Source organism: Mesoplodon bidens, assembly GCF_964165515.1.
Source record: "Mesoplodon bidens genome assembly, chromosome: 9".
Classification (NCBI taxonomy): Eukaryota; Metazoa; Chordata; class Mammalia; order Artiodactyla; family Ziphiidae; genus Mesoplodon; species Mesoplodon bidens.
Window position 1 is genome coordinate 92,519,058 of NC_138166.1, and position 20,006 is coordinate 92,539,063.

The 20,006-nt window shown below is 41.0% G+C and overlaps 1 protein-coding gene across 5 annotated transcripts in view; it reads left to right on the forward strand.

Annotated features, from left to right (window-relative positions):
• The first annotated feature begins 1,410 nt into the window (after window positions 1-1,410).
• The window catches only part of UBN2 (ubinuclein 2), an 87,204-nt gene continuing 68,608 nt past the window's right edge, over window positions 1,411-20,006 (forward strand). For 2 of the 5 annotated variants that reach the window (XM_081244461.1, XM_081244464.1), the window contains exons 1-2: window positions 1,413-2,175; window positions 8,373-8,468. In XM_081244461.1, coding sequence (XP_081100587.1) covers window positions 1,702-2,175; window positions 8,373-8,468 — 570 coding nt within the window. In that variant the 5' untranslated portion in view covers window positions 1,413-1,701. Of the gene's footprint in view, window positions 2,176-8,372; window positions 8,469-20,006 lie in introns of all 5 variants that reach the window. The other 3 variants (XM_081244465.1, XM_081244463.1, XM_081244462.1) reach the window with 3 other exon arrangements.

The window sequence follows — 20,006 nt, forward strand, 5'->3', positions numbered from 1 at the left end:
CTTTTTCTATAAGTACACTTCTCCATAGGTGCAAGATTACCACACCCTGGATTGAACATTAATCTTCAACATGAGATTTGAGAGTTTGTAAAATTATCAGAATTGCTATGAAGATGTTTTAGATACTAATTACTCATAAAAAGGTATGAGTAGCTTGATCTCACAGGATATTTTATATATAACAAAAACTGAACGACTGATCTTATAGCATTACAGTTAGATAGCACGAATATCTTACACATTTTAGGTAATCTAATATTTTAGACAAAGATATTCTGACTTTGCATTGAATAAGAATTGACTTTGAGCTCTTCCCAGCCTCTTCAAAGGCCCTCACTACTCCAAAAAAGTATTTAGGATTTTCGTATGAGCAATTGAGAACTGGGAGGGAACATCATACCATCGATTCCAACACCATCTTTATACAAATAGCGAAAGTAATAGGAGGGCAAAAAACCGGAACCTATTCAGAAGTCATCTATGACATCACACTGACTCAAAGAGTCATCAGTAGGTGTTAACGTTGTTAATCCGGTTAATAGAATTAACAGAAGGTGTGGAAGGGGAGCCCTTAGATTTGTTTTCCATTAAATGGATTAAAACGGATGGTAATCCTCATTCTTTTAAAGGTGAATTTCAATTAGTTTATTACAGGTGTGACTATGAGGCCTTCCCAATTAAGGCTCCTCTCCTACCCGAAATGGGTCATTTAGCATTCTACTTTCAAGAGAGTACGTCCCATAAAATACCAACAAACTCTGTTGAGAAGGGTCTTTTTAAAAAAATTAATTTAAACAGTTTAGACTTTATGAACGAGCCCATGTTCATTTGCGTGTTCAATTTCCCAACTGCAAAACGTTACTGAGCATTTTAAGACCGTGTCACACAATCCCCCGTGCAGCCGGGCGAGAAAAACAGGAGTCGGTTTAGGAAAGGGAGGCCTGTGGGAGTCAACGTCGCGCTTTGCGCAGGGAAGCCGCAGGGCGAGCCCGGCTGGAGTTAGCCATTTCCTTTCTTCCCCCGATACTTCGGGCTGCGGGGGTGCTGGCCGGGCATACACCGAGGCTGGTCTCTGCGTCCCTCTACCCTTTCCCCGCATCCGCCTTGACTAACCAGCTGACAACCCCAACTCTCTGAAAGCGAGAGCGGGAGGCGACCGGCGCCATAGCCAGATCCGTCCCAGGCACATCTCGACGCTCGCCTTTGGGCGAGCCCCAAACGCGCCCCTGGTTTCCAGGTGCGAATAGGAAGCTTCTCCGGAAACCCCAGACCCCTCCCCTTTAGGAAGGGCGCAGACGGCGTCTCTGTTTCCAAGGAAACCGGTCTTGCCATGACGTCACTTCCGCTGACCTGTCTGGACTCCAGGCTGTTGGGAGGAAAAGAGGAAAACTGAGCCACAGCCACGACGGTGGATGTGAGCGTCTCCTGTCTGCGCATGCGCCCGCTCAGCGGCCTGCTTCTATTTATGTGGGGGATCCAACATGGCGGCCGCAACGATCCTGGCGATGGCGGTGGAGCCCATCAGAACATAGTGGCGGGGAAGGGGGCACAGTCCGCACTCACGGTGGCGTCGGCGGCGACGGCTGAGGGTGGTGGAGGGAAGAAAAGCGACGGAGAGCAAAAGGAAGGGCAGGCAGGCAAACAACTCGGCGTAGAACCGAGCGCCGGCTCGAGCGAAGGCAGAGGGCCAGAACAGTGGGGATGGCGGAGCCACGCAGAGTAGCGTTTATTAGCCTGTCACCGGTGAGGCGGCGCGAGGCCGGGTTCCCGGGGGCCGAACGTGAGCCCGACTACCCTCGCGAGCCCCCCCGACTGGAGCCGCAGCCGTACCGGGAGCCGGCCCGGGCGGAGCAGTCGGCCCCGCGGGAGGTTGCCCCCCGGTCGGACGCGCAGCCCCCGCCGCGGGAGAAGCAGCTCCCCCAGCGCGAGGTCAGCCGCGCCGAGCCGCCCATGTCGCTGCAGCGCGAGCCCCCTAGGCCCGAGCCGCCGCCGCCGCCGCCGCTCCCGCAGTTGCACTTGCAGCCGCCTCCGCCGCGGGAGTCGGCTTCCCGGGCCGAGCCGCAGCAGAGGCCGCCGAAGGAGACAGTGCGCCTGGAGCTGGTGCTCAAGGATCCCACCGACGAGAGCTGCGTGGAGTTTAGCTACCCGGAGCTGTTGCTGTGCGGAGAACAACGGGTACAGAAGATCCCTCCCTCATCCCCCAGACCCCGGGAGCCTCAGGACCCGTCCGCCTCCCCCAGTGGTTTGCCCCTTCCGAAGCCCACCCTGCGTGTCTCGGGTCGCCCCAGAGGGTGGCTGGAGGGGGCAGGGGCCGAGCGGGTGGACGGGCGGTTGGTGCTGCTTTCCTCTGGTCCCCAGTGTTGGCCGAGGCTCCCACCCGGCTCCACCAACCACCCCCCCCCACCCCCCGCCATCGTACGCCCGCTCCAAACGCTGTTCCTAGCCGGCTTCCCTCTGCACCTTGCGAAACCTCAGGTTTCCTCTCGGCTTCCCACAAAAAATCTGGGGGCCCTGCACGTTGCGTTGTTAGGTTTTGCTTGCGGAGCTCCAGTTGGGGGACACGCCCCCCAGTCTGAAGCAGAGAGATTGTGTAACCTCTCCAGTATCATCCTTACCTTCATCGCTGTTGTGCTGGACGCTGAGATGTGCTTCTGAGCGTGGAGTATTTATCTTAATTGAAAGGGGATTTAAAAGTAATCTAAACATTTTCAGAGTAAGGATTCCACTTTAGGAATGGAGGTTACGTGGGTTAGTTATCTGGTTCCTTATTTTTCTCTCTCGTGTTGATATTGGTAAACCTTTTTAGCTTTGTTTTCTCTAGTGTTCATACAATAATTGAATGGGAGGGTGTCTCGTTGTATTTGGTGCCTACCATCATATCCTTATTTGAGTACATATCGTTAGTTTATTGGTCCTACTTGGAGGATATTGCACTTGGCCATTGTAATTTTTGGAGAGTGATGAAAAAAAAACTTACCTTTGAATTTCTAAAACCTTTATTGAAAATATATAGGTATGCCTTTGGTGGAACTGGTGAACAATGGAGATAGGAGAGAGGTTCGTTGGTAGCTAATTTTTATTGTTGGTTGGTGATGTTCAGAAGTAAACTAGAAAGGGAAATGGTAGAGTAACAATAATAAGAGAACAGTTTCCTCTGTTGTTTAGAGACTATGCTCTTTATTAGGTTTTGCTTTAGCACAGGTCTAATGGACTCCAGAAGTCACTTGTTTTATTTTCATCCTCAATTATCTTTATAGTTGAAATGAATAACTTAGTTTAAAAATATCATACTAAACAACGTCACTAGATTTTGTTTATTGTAAGGCCAACAAATCTTTTGATCATTATTTACAAATACTGCTGTGTGGTCAAACCAAAATGAATTGTTAAGGATAGAGATCATTTTGGTCATTTCCACATAACATTTTGTGCTTTAGATTCACTTTAGTGCCCCTGTCGTTTATAAAGTGATGCCATTTTTTTCCCACAAAGAGTTTTGCAAATACTGGATTGGAGCATTTTTCAAAAAAAGTTGTACTGTTTGCTCTTCTAATCTATGTAAACTTGCAGTTTTACTTCCTAATCTACTTCATAAGTTACAGGTGATTATATTTGGGAAAAATATATAGTAATGGCTAACATTTACTGATTTCTTACAATGTGCTAGACACAGTTCTAAGTGTGGTACATGGCTTGTGGAATTTAGTCCAGCAGAGGTCCATGAGACAGACACATTTATCCCACATTTTGCAAATAAGGAGGCTGGTGTACAAAGTGCTCATATGTAATCTTATTAATACTTTTTTCCATGCTAGTACCAATTCTTAGTAAAACAGAATTCTTACAATTAACTCATATAGTTTAAATTTAGAAAGTCCTGCCGAAATGAACTGAAATAAGAGTTATAGTAGATATACAAAGACCTCTGTTATGACCTTCTTTATGCTGTAATATTGATGCTATGATAAACTAATAATATGTATCCTTTAATTATAAGTATAAAGTTAATTTTGATACCCTATCGTACTAACTTGATAATGTCAGAATTAATAGTTTCATGGAATAGGAGAAAGGTGAATAATTCAGTTTAATTTTTCTGTTTACACTATCAATTTGGGGTATTTTAGTCCAGATTTCTTGTACATTCAGCCATATGTCATTTGTCATATGCCACTGAACCAAAACATCCATTGCTTATACAGTGTACCTTTGCAACAAAGATTTGCCAGATTTTCCTATGACTACTCCCAGTGAACATATTTATTGCATAAGAAAGTGTAGAAAACACGTTTCTAAATGAAGTTGTCACATTTCCATGAAAGGAAATCCTAGGAAGAGAAACCATCAAAAAGCAAAATGTAAGCAATAGAATTGATCTGCAAAGTGATGATTCCCAAATTTGCCCTCAGGCGGAGTCCAGTTTATTTTTAGTGATGTAATATTTTCAAAATAGTTTTAAGTTATTGTAATTGAACGATATACTATGTAGCAGGGTAAGACTAGAAAGGGGAGGAAAAGAGATCTTTTAAAATTAAAAGAAGAAAAGTTTCTAAAATTTTGAAATAGCCATCTATCACCCAATAAGATTTTACTTGATAGGTGTAAGTATAAAAAAATCTGTTACATGTGAATACCATCTGTACTAGGGTGAATTTAAATCATCCCCCTTTGTAAATACGAAATGAACAGTAAAACCCCAATTAACTGAATGCAGTTAGAAATTTTTCTAAACTTACTTCTTATTAATATGGAAAAACACGATTAAATGAGCGTGTGTTGGCAAAATATGGAAAACAAAACCTCGTCTAGGTTGTCAGGACACAGGTTAGCTAAACCCTTAACCTTGTTATCTGTAGAGTATTGATCCTTGATTGAGGCTGAGACATTGCAGTCATCTCTATCCTGAAGGATTAATTTGTTCACCATTTCTGGCTAAGGGGAATTGATACACAAGAAATTCTTGTTTAACTCTTAGTAAACCAGAAAATCACTTAACCAGAAAAATCTTCCTATAAACATGATTAATTGAACATTCAGTATAAAAAGAAAATAAATGATTATAGTGTTAATGTGATTATGTTGTTACCAGAGAATTCTATGATATTCCATTGCTTGTCATACTGCATGTTTCGGATAACATATATGAAAGCTCTCCTGAAAATGATGTTAATGAGTTAACATCAAAAGACAGAATCATTGGGTCACTTTTGCCTGTGGGTGGTTGGTAATTTTGGTATTTACTAATTGTCAGGTCTTTTCACCTGAAGAACATAAAGCTTACTTAGAGCCTTGATTGTGGATAGGCGTTATTTCTTAACTGTGAAAGAAAGGTGACTCAGTTTTCTTAAGTTTATTTTTATAGACTAGCAAGGGTAAATAAGAAATTTACTTTTGCTGCCTATATAAAGTCTACATAAAATAGTTCAGAATGGTGTATAAGGTGATTCTTGTTAAAAATATATATTCATGTATTTATATTTGCACATATAAAATGGGTCAGACCAGTAGTAAGACCTAGTGTTTGGACTTCATAGTGACATGAAGGAGACTGTTTATAATGGCAAGCAAGTCATGGTGGTTGTTTACTCTGCTTAACTTTAATCTCAAGTTAAGGCTATGCCCTGAATATGCCTCGTACTTCTTATTTCATCACCAGTCTATTTCTGCTAGTTTGTTTCCTTTCAGGTCATATTTATATTTTCCATTGGTAACTCCTATTGGGATAAAGGATTCTATAAATATATTACTTACTATAATAGATAATTTTAAAAATTGATTCAAAAATTCCTTTAAGCTTTAAGATGTATCCTTTAATTCTAATGCCCTAGGTATGATGAATTGTTTTGTATTCATTATGTCCATATTTTTCTGTCATATTTTTAGATTAATCATGTCTCAGCCTTAATAGCCAGGATCATGTATCTCAGTTTCAAACTGTGTAAATCTTCATCCCTTCTGCATTTTTTCTTGCCCTTCAGGGCAAATCTGTATCTAATATTTCAGCTGTGATATATTTTCATTTTTAATTACTGCTTGAAGGTGCTACATCAGTAATAGCATCTAGCCTTTTTTTTTAATGAACTTCTTAGTTCATAATTAGATAAAAATAGCATTTTTATCCACATGTAGCTCCTTGTTTTGGGTTTTTTGTATATTGAAATATATATGTGTGTGTATATATGTATATCTATGAAATGTGTCTGTGAAAATAGTAAAGGATGTGATGTATCTTTTTGTTTGTTTTGGTCAATAGATGGTAAATGTGGGATCCTAGCTCTGTGTGTGTGTGTGTGTGTGTGTGTGTGTGTGTGTGTGTTTAAATTTATATATATATATATTTTTTAATGTTGAGCCTTCTTTTTTTTTTTTTTTTGCTGTACGTGGGCCTCTCACTGTTGTGGCCTCTCCCGTTGCGGAGCACAGGCTCCGGACGCGCAGGCTCAACGGCCATGGCTCACGGGCCCAACCGCTCCGCGGCATGTGGGATCTTCCCAGACCGGGGCACGAACCCGTGTCCCCTGCATCGGCAGGCGGACTCTCAACCACTGCGCCACCAGGGAAGCCCGAGCCTTCTTTTAAAATTTATTTATTTTTATTTTTGGCTGTGTTGGGTCTTCGTTTCTGTGCAAGGGCTTTCTCTAGTTGTGGCAAGCGGGGGCCACTCTTCATCGTGGTGCGCGGGCCTCTCACTGTCGTGGCCTCTCGTTGCGGAGCACAGGCTCCAGACGCGCAGGCTCAGTAGTTGTGGCTCACAGGCCTAGTTGGTCCGTGGCATGTGGGATCTTCCCAGACCAGGGCTCGAACCTGTGTCCCCTGCATTAGCAGGCAGATTCTCAACCACTGCGCCACCAGGGAAGCCCTAAATTTATTTTTTATAAATGTATTTATTTTATTTATTTATTTTTGACTGCGTTAGGTCTTCGTTGCAGTGCGTGGTCTTTCTCTAGTTGCGGTGAGCAGGGGCTGCTCTTCATTGCGGTGCATGGGCTTCTCATTGCGGTGGCTTCTCTTGTTGTGGAGCACGGGCTCTAGGTGCACGGGCTTCAGTAGTTGTGGCACACAGGCTCAGTAGTTGTGGCTTGCGGGCTCTAGAGTGCAGGCTCAGGAGTTGTGGTGCACGGGCTTAGTTGCTCCACGGCATGTGGGATCTTCCCGGACCAGGTCTTGAGCCCATGTCCCCTGCATTGGCAGGTGGATTCTTAACCACTTTGCCACCAGGGGAGCCCTTGTGTGTGTGTTTTAAACCATGCATTATAGTAGATTTTCACTCTCCTTGATAGAAAGAAGCTATGATAATATAATCTGTTTGTAGCTATTGAACTTTTGTGCTCTGTTTACAAGTTGTATGTATTTTCTGAATGGATATTCATTGACAGGATGTAGGTGGTACAGAGGTGGTCAATGCTAGGCCTCAGCAAAAAGCTGTAGCAGCTACAGATACTCCAGTGCTAACTCAGGGCAGATGATTAAATGTTGATTGTAATAACCTAGATTCCAATAACCTTTTAGAAGCATTGTCTGACCAAAGTGGTTAATCTTTGTTGGGAAGATCTCAAACTAGAGTTATAGGTGGGATTTTCATGTTTGCCTAATTTTCTTGGGTTTCTTTGGCCTTTTTATTTTGGATGGAGTAACCATAGATCATTTTGTGGGTGAAGACAGTTTGAATTGTTGTGTTCTTAACCACCAAAAAACTTTAGAATGTGTAAGAGTTCATTAAAACTGCAAATATTTTTGCTATAAACCAACATTTCATTCTAGTTCCTTTTTTTTTACTTTTGAATTTTTTGTTTTCTAATTTTAAAAATTTTTAATTTTTTAAATGAAGTGTAGTTGATTTACAGTGTTATATTAGTTTCCTTTTTAGTGACTTTTTTATTTAAAAAAATTTTTTTGAATTTATTTATGTATTTTTGGCTGTGTTGGGTCTTCGTTGCTGCGCGCGGGCTTTCTCTAGTTGCAGCGAGCGGGGCTGCTCTTTGTTGAGGTGCGTGGGCTTCTCATTGCAGTGGCTTCTCTTGTTGCAGAGCATGTGATCTAGCCGTGGGGGCTTCAGTAGTTGTGGCACGCAGGCTCAGTAGTTGTGGCTTGCGGGCTCTAGAGCACAGGCTCAGTAGTTGTGGCACACGGGCTTAGTTGCTCCGTAGCATATGGAATCTTCCCGGACCAGGGCTCGAACCCATGTCGCCTGCATTGGCAGGTGGATTCTTAACCACTGTGCCACTAGGGAAGTCCCTTTTTAGTTACTTTTTAATGCTTCTAACTTATTTGTTAATATTTGGAAAAATTGACTCATTTTTTAAATTTAGATATATTCAACTCTGGTTGAAGTAATACTAATACTTCTGTTTCTTTTACCATTCACTTTGAAGCAGAAGAAGCCCGTTTACATGGAAGACCCGTTCAATGATGATCATCAAGAGAGGCAAGAAGTGGAAATGTTGGCCAAGAAGTTTGAAATGAAATATGTGAGTATAATAAACTTTTCACATAGGTAGTTTTATCCTGTTGGCCTATTTTTTTTTTTTCTGTGACAGTTTGGGAGGGCTGATAGCATCCATTGCCCACATTATCTTGTTCTAACAGATTGAACCCCAATAAATGGTTAGATGGTCCTATAAAGATTCTGATAGGTTTGTGATGGTTGTAATAGTAGCTATCATTTATTGTACTCCTTCTAGAGTTCAGGCAGTTTGCTTATCATCATTATCTCCAATCCTTATAACAAAACTCCAAGGTAAGTAATATGGACCACATTTTACAGGTGAAGGAACAGGCTCTGAGCTTAAGATTGAATAACTGATCCAAGGTCACACAGTGGCAAGGATGAGGCTGCATATCCAGGTCTGTCCGGCTCTGATCCTTTGCTCTTTGCACTGCCATTGAGAACACTATTTTAATTCCTTTGGTGTAGTAGTTCTCAAGCCTTCCTGCCTCTTAAGAGTTTAAGAGAATACCTGTGTATACTTCTAGGCCACTGGGTTCAGGATCAATCAGAAGCAGCATGAAATTTCTTTATAAGTATCTTGTCTACCTTAAAATTCATGTGCATTTTATATTCTTTGCCACAGTAGATTGGCATTTGTTTTAATATAAAAATAAATTTGAATTACCTGATTGTAAAGTTGCTTAATGTTATTCTCAATTTTTCTAGTATAATTGACTTTGTTGGAAGATCCCCCCATCCCCTCCCCATTTTTATCTTATGGCTTTAACTACCCTTTGTCTCTTTGCCAAAACATGACCCAGGAGAAGCAAGACCTTACCCTTTGTGGTTCCCCTGTGAGCATTGAAAAGTATCTCACAGAGATAGAATATCAGCTCACACTAGCTCTGTCATTCATGTTATCTTCAAAATGCAGCTATGGTCTTGGTGGACACTTGTTGGCTCTTTGCGGTAATGAAGAAACAGTTTGGGGATGGAGAAAATACATGAGAATATTTTAAAATGTGGGTTAGGTTCTAGGCCATACTTTGCCAGCTACTAGTTGTGTCCATTGGTGAGGTTATTTAACCTCTTTGGGCCGTAGTTTTCTTATCTGTAAATTGAGATGTTCAGGTTTTTCACAGCCCCTTCTGGCTCTGTATTCTGTGGCTGTATAATATCTTTAGGGGTGGACTAATGGGTGTTTCCGTGGAAGGAAGAGCCAAAGTTGTTACATTTGTAGTGTTAATTATAATACAGTGTTCTCAGATTATAAATCCTAAAATAACTGTCTATACTTTTTATACAGATTAGTACATTGGTTAAATTTAATGTTTTAACCAGGTAGTACATTTACATGGTTCAAATTCAAAAATGAAAAAAAATATAGAGTGAAAAATCTTCCTTTTATTCTACTGTCCACCCACCTAATTTCACTTCCTAGAGGCAAGTAATATTCTTGGGTGTCCTTCCAGAGATATTTTATGTGTATCTCTCTATATACATTATTCCTCTCCCTACCCCACACCCCTTTTTACACATGTTACAGAATGCACTACATGGCTCTGCTCTTTGCTTTTTTCATTTACTATATCTTGGAGATTTTTTTCATATCAGGACAAAGAGAGCTTTCTTTCTCTCATTTTTAAGGCTACATGGTATTCCATTGTATGGACATATCACCGTTTATTTAACTAGTCCCCACATAATTTCAGTTGTTTCTAAAAATTTACCCTTCTAATAGTGCTGCAGTAAATTACTTAGTAGCATGCCATTTCACACATTTTCAAGTTTATCTTCAGAACAGATTCCTAGAAGGGGAATTTTTAGGTCAAAAGATTTATGCATTTATAGTTGTGGTATATACAGTATTACCAAATTACCAGTTTCTACTCCCTCCAACACTATATTAGAGTGCCTTTTTTCCCCATGGGTTATAACACCAAGGATTAGATTGCCCTTTGCAAGTGGAAAATTCCTAGCATATCCTGTAAGCAATGTACCTTACAGTTAGCATTAAATCTTACTGGGAAGCTCTTGGATAGTTCTTGGCATAGAAAAACCAGTGTTCTGAAGAAGTTGGTTGATGTGTGAAATTGTTTCAAATAACTGGGATATATCCAAGCACTGTCATTGTGCAGGGATAAAATGTTATTCTTGTTATAATCCAAATTAATGGGCTGTATTTCTTCTCTAGATTTTTATTTTGGCTACTGACTCTCTTATTTCCATTCTAAGTAGAGATTTAAAATGTCCTACCTCATGAAGGCTTTATGTGCATAAACCTAAAAGCATGCCATGAATATTATATCCATGAATGTTAAATATGCATATTATTATAAATTATTTGGAACCTTTTAAGAAAATCATCAGGCTAAAAGGGACCAGGGAGAAGATATCTTGCCAGCTCTAGGCTCTAGGCTTCACAAAAGATCACTCTTAAGCAACAAAGATTTTTATTGGTGTTCAGGCACATCATATGCAGATGTCTATATGTATATTTATACATATATGTTGTATATTTATTTATACAAACACTATATATATATTTATATTTTAAGTAAAAGAAAATCTTCTAGATATTTGCAAAATACTAACCCACCAAAGTCAGATTTCTTTTTTTTGCAGATGACAAAAGGATGACTTAGTTTTTTGAGGTTTATAAAACACAGATAAAACTTGTATCCCTAGCTACCTTTTCTTCTTTCTTTTTTTTCCTTCATAATATAACTTAGATTTCCTTGTCATTATTTCTGAAAATTGCTTAAGGTTACTTCTAGCCCTTTGTTTCTTGGAACGAGAGGTGGAGTTATTTGTTAAATTTTGTATATAAATAATAAAATATTTGAGCATTTTTGTTGGACATACAAAGAGACATGGTATTTGCCGCCTCCTGGAGAAACTTTCAAAATCACTGGGAAGACAAAACATAAATATGACACACAAATTCAGGGCCAAGCAGTGGCCTATGGAAATGAATGACTCTCCTTTGGGGACCTGAAAGTGGGTAGAAGTCCCATTCTTGAAATTGGAAGGAATTTTGGAGACTTGAATGGATACTTTCAACCTCCTTTCTACCCTTTGTAGGCAGCAATGGATGAGACATGGCAGCAGCAATATATTGTAGTGGAAGGAGCCAGGATTATGAGTTAATGCAGCTAGATTCTGATCCTCTCTTTGCCATAACTAGCTAGGTGACCTTAGTGAAGGCTCTTGGCTTTTTTATGCTTTAGTACGTGTGAGGGGAAAATAAGGTCTGCTTAGTCAACTTTATAGTACAAAGGTTTTGTCAAAATAAGAGAAAAAATAGATTATTAGTGTTTGAAATATTTAAAGTGCTATCTAAATGTGAAATGCTGTTCAGTCACTTAAACATATCATTCTTTTTTTTCCTTTCTGAAAAATAATTTATTTAAGGAAGTAGCAAGTAACTGATTAATTTTGCAAAAGAATAGACATTAAAACACCTAATATTTTTCTCTCCCTTCCACTCAGCCAGATATATGTGTGTGTGTGTGTGTGTGTGTGTGTGTATATATTTTTAATTAATTTATTTACTTTTGGCTGTGTTAGGTCTTCGTTGCTGCGCGTGAGCTTTCTCTAGTTGCGGTGAGTGGGAGCTAGTCTTTATTGCGGTGCAGGGGCTTCTCGTTGCCATGGCTTCTCTTGTTGTGGAGCGTGGGCTCTAGGTATGTGGGCTTCAGTAGTTGTGGCACGCAGGCTCAGTAGTTGTGGCTCACGGGCTTTGTTGCTCTGCGGCATGTGGGATCTTCCTGGACCAGGACTTAAACCCGTGTCCCCTGCATTGGCAGGCGGATTCTTAACCACTGTGCCACCAGCGAAGCCCGGGCAGATATATTAATCTGGCCTCTTGATTACCCCGAGGGCTAGACCAATTCGGTGAATTACTTCATTGCATAAAACAGAAATTAAAACATATCATTCTTGTAGAGAATTGCTCTTATTCTGTACCTGTCATAAATTCTTTTTATGTAAACATCTATGTGGTTTTAACCTCTTTTAATTGATGACCCCACTGATTTTGATCTTTTAGTTCAGGCATTCTATACCAAGTGGCCTTTATTTTTCGTCCTCCAGTCACTTTTTACATATTCTTCTTAAATATTGTGGTCTTCTTAAAGACTACAACAGATTATTTGGAGCCCTTTAAGAAAATCATCAGCCGGGACTTCCGTGGTGGCGCAGTGATTAGGAATCCACCTGCCAGTGCAGGGGACATGGGTTCGAGCTTTGGTCTGGGAAGATCCCACATGCCGTGGAGCAACAAAGCTCGCGTGCCCCAACTACTGAAGCCCATGCGCCTAGAGCCCATGCTCCACAACAGGAGAAGCCACTGCAATGAGAAGCCCGTGCACCACAATGAAGAGTAGCCCCTGCTCGCCGCAACTAGAGAAAGCCTGTGCGCAGCAGTGAAGACCCAACGCAGCCAAAAAAAAGAAAAAAAAAGAAAATCAGCAACCAGAAGTCACCTGGGAGAAGATACCTTGTCTAATCTTAGGCTTTCACAAAAGATCACTGTTAAGCAACAAATGAAGATATTTACTGACCTATTGTTTACTGTCCTTTAGTTACTTTAGTGCCTGGAATTCAGGAGTAGCAAATTCAGATGTCCCCAGTTTCCCCTGATTAATCAGTGAAGCAAGCCAGATGGACAATAAAGGTGGGGGATTGTTCCAAACGGGACAGCACGTGCTCTGTCTAAAGGGGACATTGCTACTCAGTTCCAGCCTTTGTTACTTTGTAGGAATTTGGGCTTAGGGTTGCCAGATCTTTCCATTTCTCAAAAGATGGCTGAAATCTGGATTTTACTCTGTCATCTCTTACTTTTTAAAAAAAATAAATAAATTTATTTATTTTTGGCTGCATCGGGTCTTTGTTGCTGCACGCGGGCTTTCTCTAGTTGTGGCGAGTGGGGGCTACTCTTCGTTGCAGTGCACGGGCTTCTCGTTGCGGAGCATGGCGCACGGGCTTCAGTAGTTGTGGCTCGTGGACTCTAGAGCAGAGGCTCAGTAGTTGTGGCGCACAGGCTTAGTTGCTCCGTGGCATGTGGGATCTTCCCAGACCAGGGCTCGAACCCGTGTCCCCTGCATTGGCAGGTGGATTCTTAACGACTGCACCACCAGGGAAATCTGATTATCTCTTACTTTTTTTTTTTTTTTTTTTTTTTTTTTGCGGTACGCGGGCCTCTCACTGTTGTGGCCTCTCCCGTTGCGGAGCACAGGCTCCGGACACGCAGGCTTAGCGGCCATGGCTCACGGGCCCAGCCGCTCCGCGGCATGTGGGATCTTCCCGGACCGGGGCACAAACCCGTGTCCCCTGCATCGGCAGGCGGACTCTCCACCACTGCGCCACCAGGGAAGCCCTATCTCTTACTTTTAAATGTGGGCTTCTAACTAAAACACCTACTGGGCCAAACCAAATGTCCATCTATGGGTCAGATTCGGCTCTCAGGCTTTTGTTTGAGACCTTTGTGTACTTGCTTCACTATTTTTTTCCTAATATATTTAACTCATCAGTTCATCTACTTTTACATTCTGCCCTTTCTCTTCTGCGAGCAGAGTGGTTGGTGGTGCATGTGGGGACGTGTACCATTTCCATTGTGGAGGAGCGTGCGTTTGTACGAAGTTTCAGAGAATGGAGCGTGTTAAACTCAATTGGGGGTTTCCAGATATGGAGAAAAATGGGATGCAACTTGATCTCAGAAAATTGACAAATGTATTAACAGGTCCAATGACCAAGGAGGTGGAAAGTATAAAATAAATCTTACGTGTATAGTTTTCAAAAAAAAAAATAGGATGCATTGAGATGTGGCTGCGTCCAAGAGTGATGTTAGTGATAAATTCTGTGTTTTGCTGGAAGGCCTGAGAGGCAAGTTTATGGGCTTTTTTGTGGTCTTTAGTATATCTAGCTGTTGCTTGTGCTGGAGAGGAGTTGAGTGAGGGGGAGCAAGTGGCCACCTGAGGGAGAAGGGAAGGCTACTTGTGGAGTATAGGATGTGCCTCATCCTGCAGCAGTTGCTTGTGGAAGAAGGATTGAGACAGCTTTGGTGATAGCAGAAATTATGGAGAGTATAGAACCCTGTATTGAATGGTTGGTTTGTGTTTTTTCCCCCATTCTGTCCTATTTTTATTGTCTATGTCATATTTCCTGTTATGTTACTCTTCAGGTAATGTGACACTGTGTATTCAGCATCAATTGCTAAACATTCTTTTGGGAACAGAACAGTATAAGTATTCAGCACTTACTTTTACCTAGAGTATATTAAATTGGTTGTTGTACATAAATCTTAATAAATAGCTAAGTCCGAGTTTGGACATTTGACATTTGTCTTGTTGGTTCCTGTAGGAAGGAAGCAGGATACAGTTTAAAGAGGCCCCTGTGACTGTCCTCATTCCCAGTTTTAAGGCTCCAAATGTGGAGACTAAATATCCTACTTTCCAGTTCAGTTTTTAGATGGTTTCTAGGTTGTGTATGTTTTTCCGAGGCCATGTATACTGTAGATCAAGGAATGAGGTTTGGTTTGATTGGTGTAGACTTGTTCTCTAAGCCTTCTAGGGCACAGGATAACCTATGGTGGTTGGCAGATTTCTTTTAGTGATTTTTCGCACTCTGTTACCCCAGCCATCTTGAAAGATCATGCTATCCTAGAACTGGATATAAATTCAGTAATCTAAATGAAAGTGCTTAACACAGTACCTGATACATCGCAGTTAATACTGTTTGAATCCGAATGACTCTCTAAACAGGAAGACATGTATTTCTGCCAGGCATTTATTAGCATTTATAAAATCACATTATGACTTTATATCTGCTTACTATACCACATAGACTTTGAATACCACTTTTGATAGTACCACCTTTGATGCTTAATTCTTTGTAATTTTGGACTCTCAGAGCCCTAAGTAGCTTCATATTTATTTTAAAAGAGAGGATAGGGACTTCCCTGGTGGCACAGTGGTTAAGAATTCAGGGGACACGGGTTTGATCCCTGGTCCGGGAAGATCCCACATGCTGTGGAGCAGCTAAGCCCATGCACCACAACTACTGAGCCTCTGCTCAAGAGCCTGCGAGCCACAACTACTGAGCCCGTGTGCCGCAATTACTGAAGCTCGTGTGCCTAGAGCCCGTGCTCTGCAAGAAGAGAAGCCACCGCAATGAGAAGTCCACACTCCACAACGAAGAGTAGCCCCCACTCGCCGCAACTAGAGAAAGCTCGCACGCAGCATCGAAGACCCAACCCAGCCAAAAAAATAATAAATAAATAAAAGGGAGGATAAGGGTAGATTTGATGGTTTAAAAGTCATTTTGATGGGCTTCCCTGTTGGCGCAGTGGTTGAGAGTCCGCCTGCCAATGCAGGGGACACGGGTTCGTGCCCCGGTCCGGGAAGATCCCACGTGCTGCGGAGCGGCTGGGCCCGTGAGCCATGGCCACTGGGCCTGCGCATCCGGAGCCTGTGCTCCGCAACAGGAGAGGCCACAATAGTTAGAGGCCCGCGTACTGCAAAAAAAAAAAAAAAAAAAAAAAAAGTCATTTTGAACAGTTTTACAAATAAGGCATTTGATGAAATAGAGTTAACACTGTTTTTAATCAAAAACAAAGTATATTTATAAAAAGTCTTGATTTTCTTTTGGTACGGCTTTTAAAACTGGATTGTGTCCAGTTATGTTTTAAAGGATGGCAATATCTTGGAATAACTGTATAATTTCCAATGAAATTGGCTTCTTCACGATATATACTACTCAACTGAGTGGAAAGGAAAAATATTTTTATACTTAAAATAATTATGAATTGTTTGAAAAGTGTCCTCAAATATGAGACTGATACAAGTGGATGTTAGAAAACATTTATACACCCTATCTGGGAATTTTAAGAATTCTATCAGTTATTCATGTTATTAGATGATCACCCACACTTGCTGAGGCAGTGGAGCTTCCTTGGGAACTTCCGGGGCTGGTTTTCCTCTCTTTGTTTGAGCATTAAGTTAGGTCTGGTCTCTAAGGATCAACTTGGTAGGGCTTTGGGTAAAGCAGTTTGGGCCAACTTGTTAATACCACCACAAAATAAATTCTACTTACAAAGCACAAACACCAGTGTATTTAGGTTCTGTTGACCGGTAATAGTGTAGTCCTACAAATACAATAAAAATGTGAAATAGTAACCTTTCAAAGCAGTCTGAGGGGTGTGATTTTTTAAAGGGCGAGGGAGACTTCTCCACTCAAATAATTGTTTCTTTAGTGCAGTTATCAATTGTAATGGCTTGCCATGACATGCCCTTTTAAGTCCTTGGCCTCTTCGAGCTAAATAAATTCTCTTCATCTTCCTTCAATCCCTTAGGAACAGTTGAGAATCAGCAGTTTTAGGGTATTTGGGAGGAAGGTTCTGTATCCATAAGTGTTGATTATAGAAATCTGTGTATAGTATTTCTGTGCTGTTAAGTCAGCTCTTGACTGTCTTTCCACTGACTTAAATCTCTACCCTTTTCTATTGGTAGGTTAAGAAAATTAGTAAAGGTAGAAGATAAGGTTGTGACAGGGCTGGAACAAATAGGAAGCTTTGTGACCAACAGATATTTTCTTCTCAGTTATCAGACTAGAGTCTTAGCAGTGTCGTGATTCTTCTGTCTTCCATAGGTGATCAATGAAAGCTGGTCATTAGTTAGGTTTCTTATTACCTGAAGGCAACAGGGGGTCCTGCACTAAGAACACTTGTTGTTTGTTTTCCATTTTAGTGTTACAGTGTAATCGGACTTCATTGGCTTGAAACACTGATTATCAGGTTAAAGCAGGTACTAATGACTCAGTAAGCTAGTTTTTTTCTGAGTCATAGTGGGTGAGCTAGTGCCCTAGAGGAGTAGATTTAAAGGGGTTTCTTCATCTTAGACGTAGCAAAATTCAAGGGTTTTTTAAATTTGGAAAATAAAATTTGTATTTTTATAAGATGCATTTATTGTGTAAACTGTAACATCAGCAACTGGAGGAGGCTACTGCAGAGTGTATTTTTGCCACAGATGCTGAAAAAGACAGCAGCTCAACTTAGGCCCAGTAGGGAAGACATGATACTATAGTCCTTTGCCAATCTGTCTTGAGTTCCTTTAGGTGAATTTTAATATTTGTGGATTTAAAAAAAAAAAAAAAAAAAACGAGTTCCCTGGTTGTCTAATGGTTAGGATTCCTGGCTTTCACTGCTGTGGTCCCGGGTTCAGTCCCTGCTTGGGGAACTGAGATCCTGCAAGCCGCATGGTGTGGCCAAAAAAAAAAAAATTTTTTTTGTTGGTGGATTAACGGGTGTGTGCCTTTTTGGCAACTGTCAAAAGTTTGGCTCCACTTTATATCATTTGCGTAGCACTGGATTTCAGCATAATTGGGGAACTAGAGAATTGTAAGCTGGAGAATAGAAAAAGGAAGGTAGGGCAGAAGGCAGGCCGGAGACTTGGAGTTTTTCCAGTAAGGCCAGAAGGTGAAGAAAAGTAAACCGAGGCCAGAAAAACTGTACTCTGTTGGCCTCTGTGATGCAGGAGGGAACTGGGGTGTGCCAACAGTAATGCCTTGGCAGAAAGCCAGTATGTGGTAGAGCAAAGACAGTGTAACCCTGGCTCGTGGAGAGGGACTTAAGAAAGAACCACCAGGGGCACGGGTGTGTCGCATGTACTTTATCCAGAACTCTTTCCCTGCAGTGGGCCTGGGAAGCAGAACCGTATAAGGAGTCAAACAGTAAGTGATGTTGAACATTTGATGGTCCAGACCTAAGAAAATAAAAGTCCTTGAATGGGTAGTACATGCACTTAATAAAAATTTGAAAGATACAGAAGATAATATAATGAAACGTAAGTCTACCTCCTACCCCTGACTCCCAGCTAATCAGCTCCCTTCTCAGAAATAATCACTGAGTTCCTTGCCCAAGAGATCTATGTATAGGTAAGCATTTACATATTTCAAAGATTTTTTTCACTATAAAAGAATATATAAATACAGATAAACAAAGAGAGGAAAATAAAAATCAGCTAATCATCTCTATGCCCACTTCCAGGCATAACCACTGTTAATAGTTTGATGTGTACCCTTTTAGGGCTTTTAAAAATGCATATGAGCTTATGTATATCCTCTGTTGCACTTTTTTAATCACTCGAGTATTACATGAACACATTCCAGTTATTAAAAACAAATTCAAATATACATATTAAGCCAAAGTCTTCCTTCACCACTGCCTCCAGTTTTATCCCTTCGACACTGGTAATGGTCACGGTTATCTACGTGTTACAATTCTCTGAGCATTATATATATATATAATATATAGCTATAGATGTATTTGTTGTGTTTTTCTTAAGTGAGATCCTCCTATTTGTATGATAGTTGAAAAAGCAGTATCTTGTTATTTTAATGTTGTCTCCATGACTACCAGTTAGGTTGAACACTTTCAGATATTTAGTGAACATCAGTGTTACCTTTTCTGTGAATAGCCTGAACTATACATAACATTTGGTAAACTGCTTTTGTTGCCTTCTATATTATTAAATATTCTTCTACCACACTGTTTTAAAATGGCTGTTAATATTGCATAGATTTGTCATAGTATATATAATTTATACCTTTATCATTATTATGATGCTTTAATTGATATGATGCTTGGGAAAGCTCATACTTCTAAGATCCTATTTTGAGAGCCATTTTAGTCAGATTAATACTGTTATAGTTAAGTAAAAGCATTAGCCATTTTGGTTACTGTCATTGACAAGAGTCACATTTACTTATTTAACCATTTTATTGCATATATTAGATATGGACTCAGAACTATTAATAACTGCTATCTTTTCCTGTGGTTAACTACTGGTAGCCTTGACCAGACTTAAATGTTCCTAAATCTGTCTACTTACGCATAAGTTATTTGGACTTCTGCATATGTCTCGTTGGGCCCATTAAAACAGAACCTACTTGTTTTTTTAGTTTTCCCTAGGTAAATCTTTTTTAGGCAGCTAGTTGTGCCTAGACAAAAAATACGTTAGGAGAGCAGAAAAAGGTCATTGTGATTTTGAGTAGAAAACATCTAGGAGAAAGGTTTAAAACTTGGGCTGAGGGACTCTCTTGGTGGTGCAGTGGTTAAGAATCTGCCTGCCAATGCAGGGGACACAGGTTCGAGCCCTGGTCTGCAAAGATCCCACAAGCCACTGAGCAACTAAGCCCGTGCGCCACAACTACTGAGCCTGTGCTCTAGAGCCCATGAGCCACAACTGCTGAGCCCGTGTGCCACAACTGCTGAAGCCTACCCACCTAGAATCCGAGCTTCCCAACAAGAGAAGCCACTGCAGTGAGAAGCCCGCGCACCACATTGAAGAGTAGCCCCCGCATGCCGCAACTAGAGAAAGCCCGTGTGCAGCAACGAAGACCCAACACAGCCATAAAAAATAAATAAATAAATAAATTAATTAATTAATTTAAAAAAAAACCCAAAACTTGGTCTGAGCAGTAAAGGGTGGGAGAATTCAGAGAGGAATAAGAGATTATTCCCAATAAGGAGGGAGCATGAGGAAAGATAAGCAAGTGTGTTTGGGAGAAGTCAGAAAAT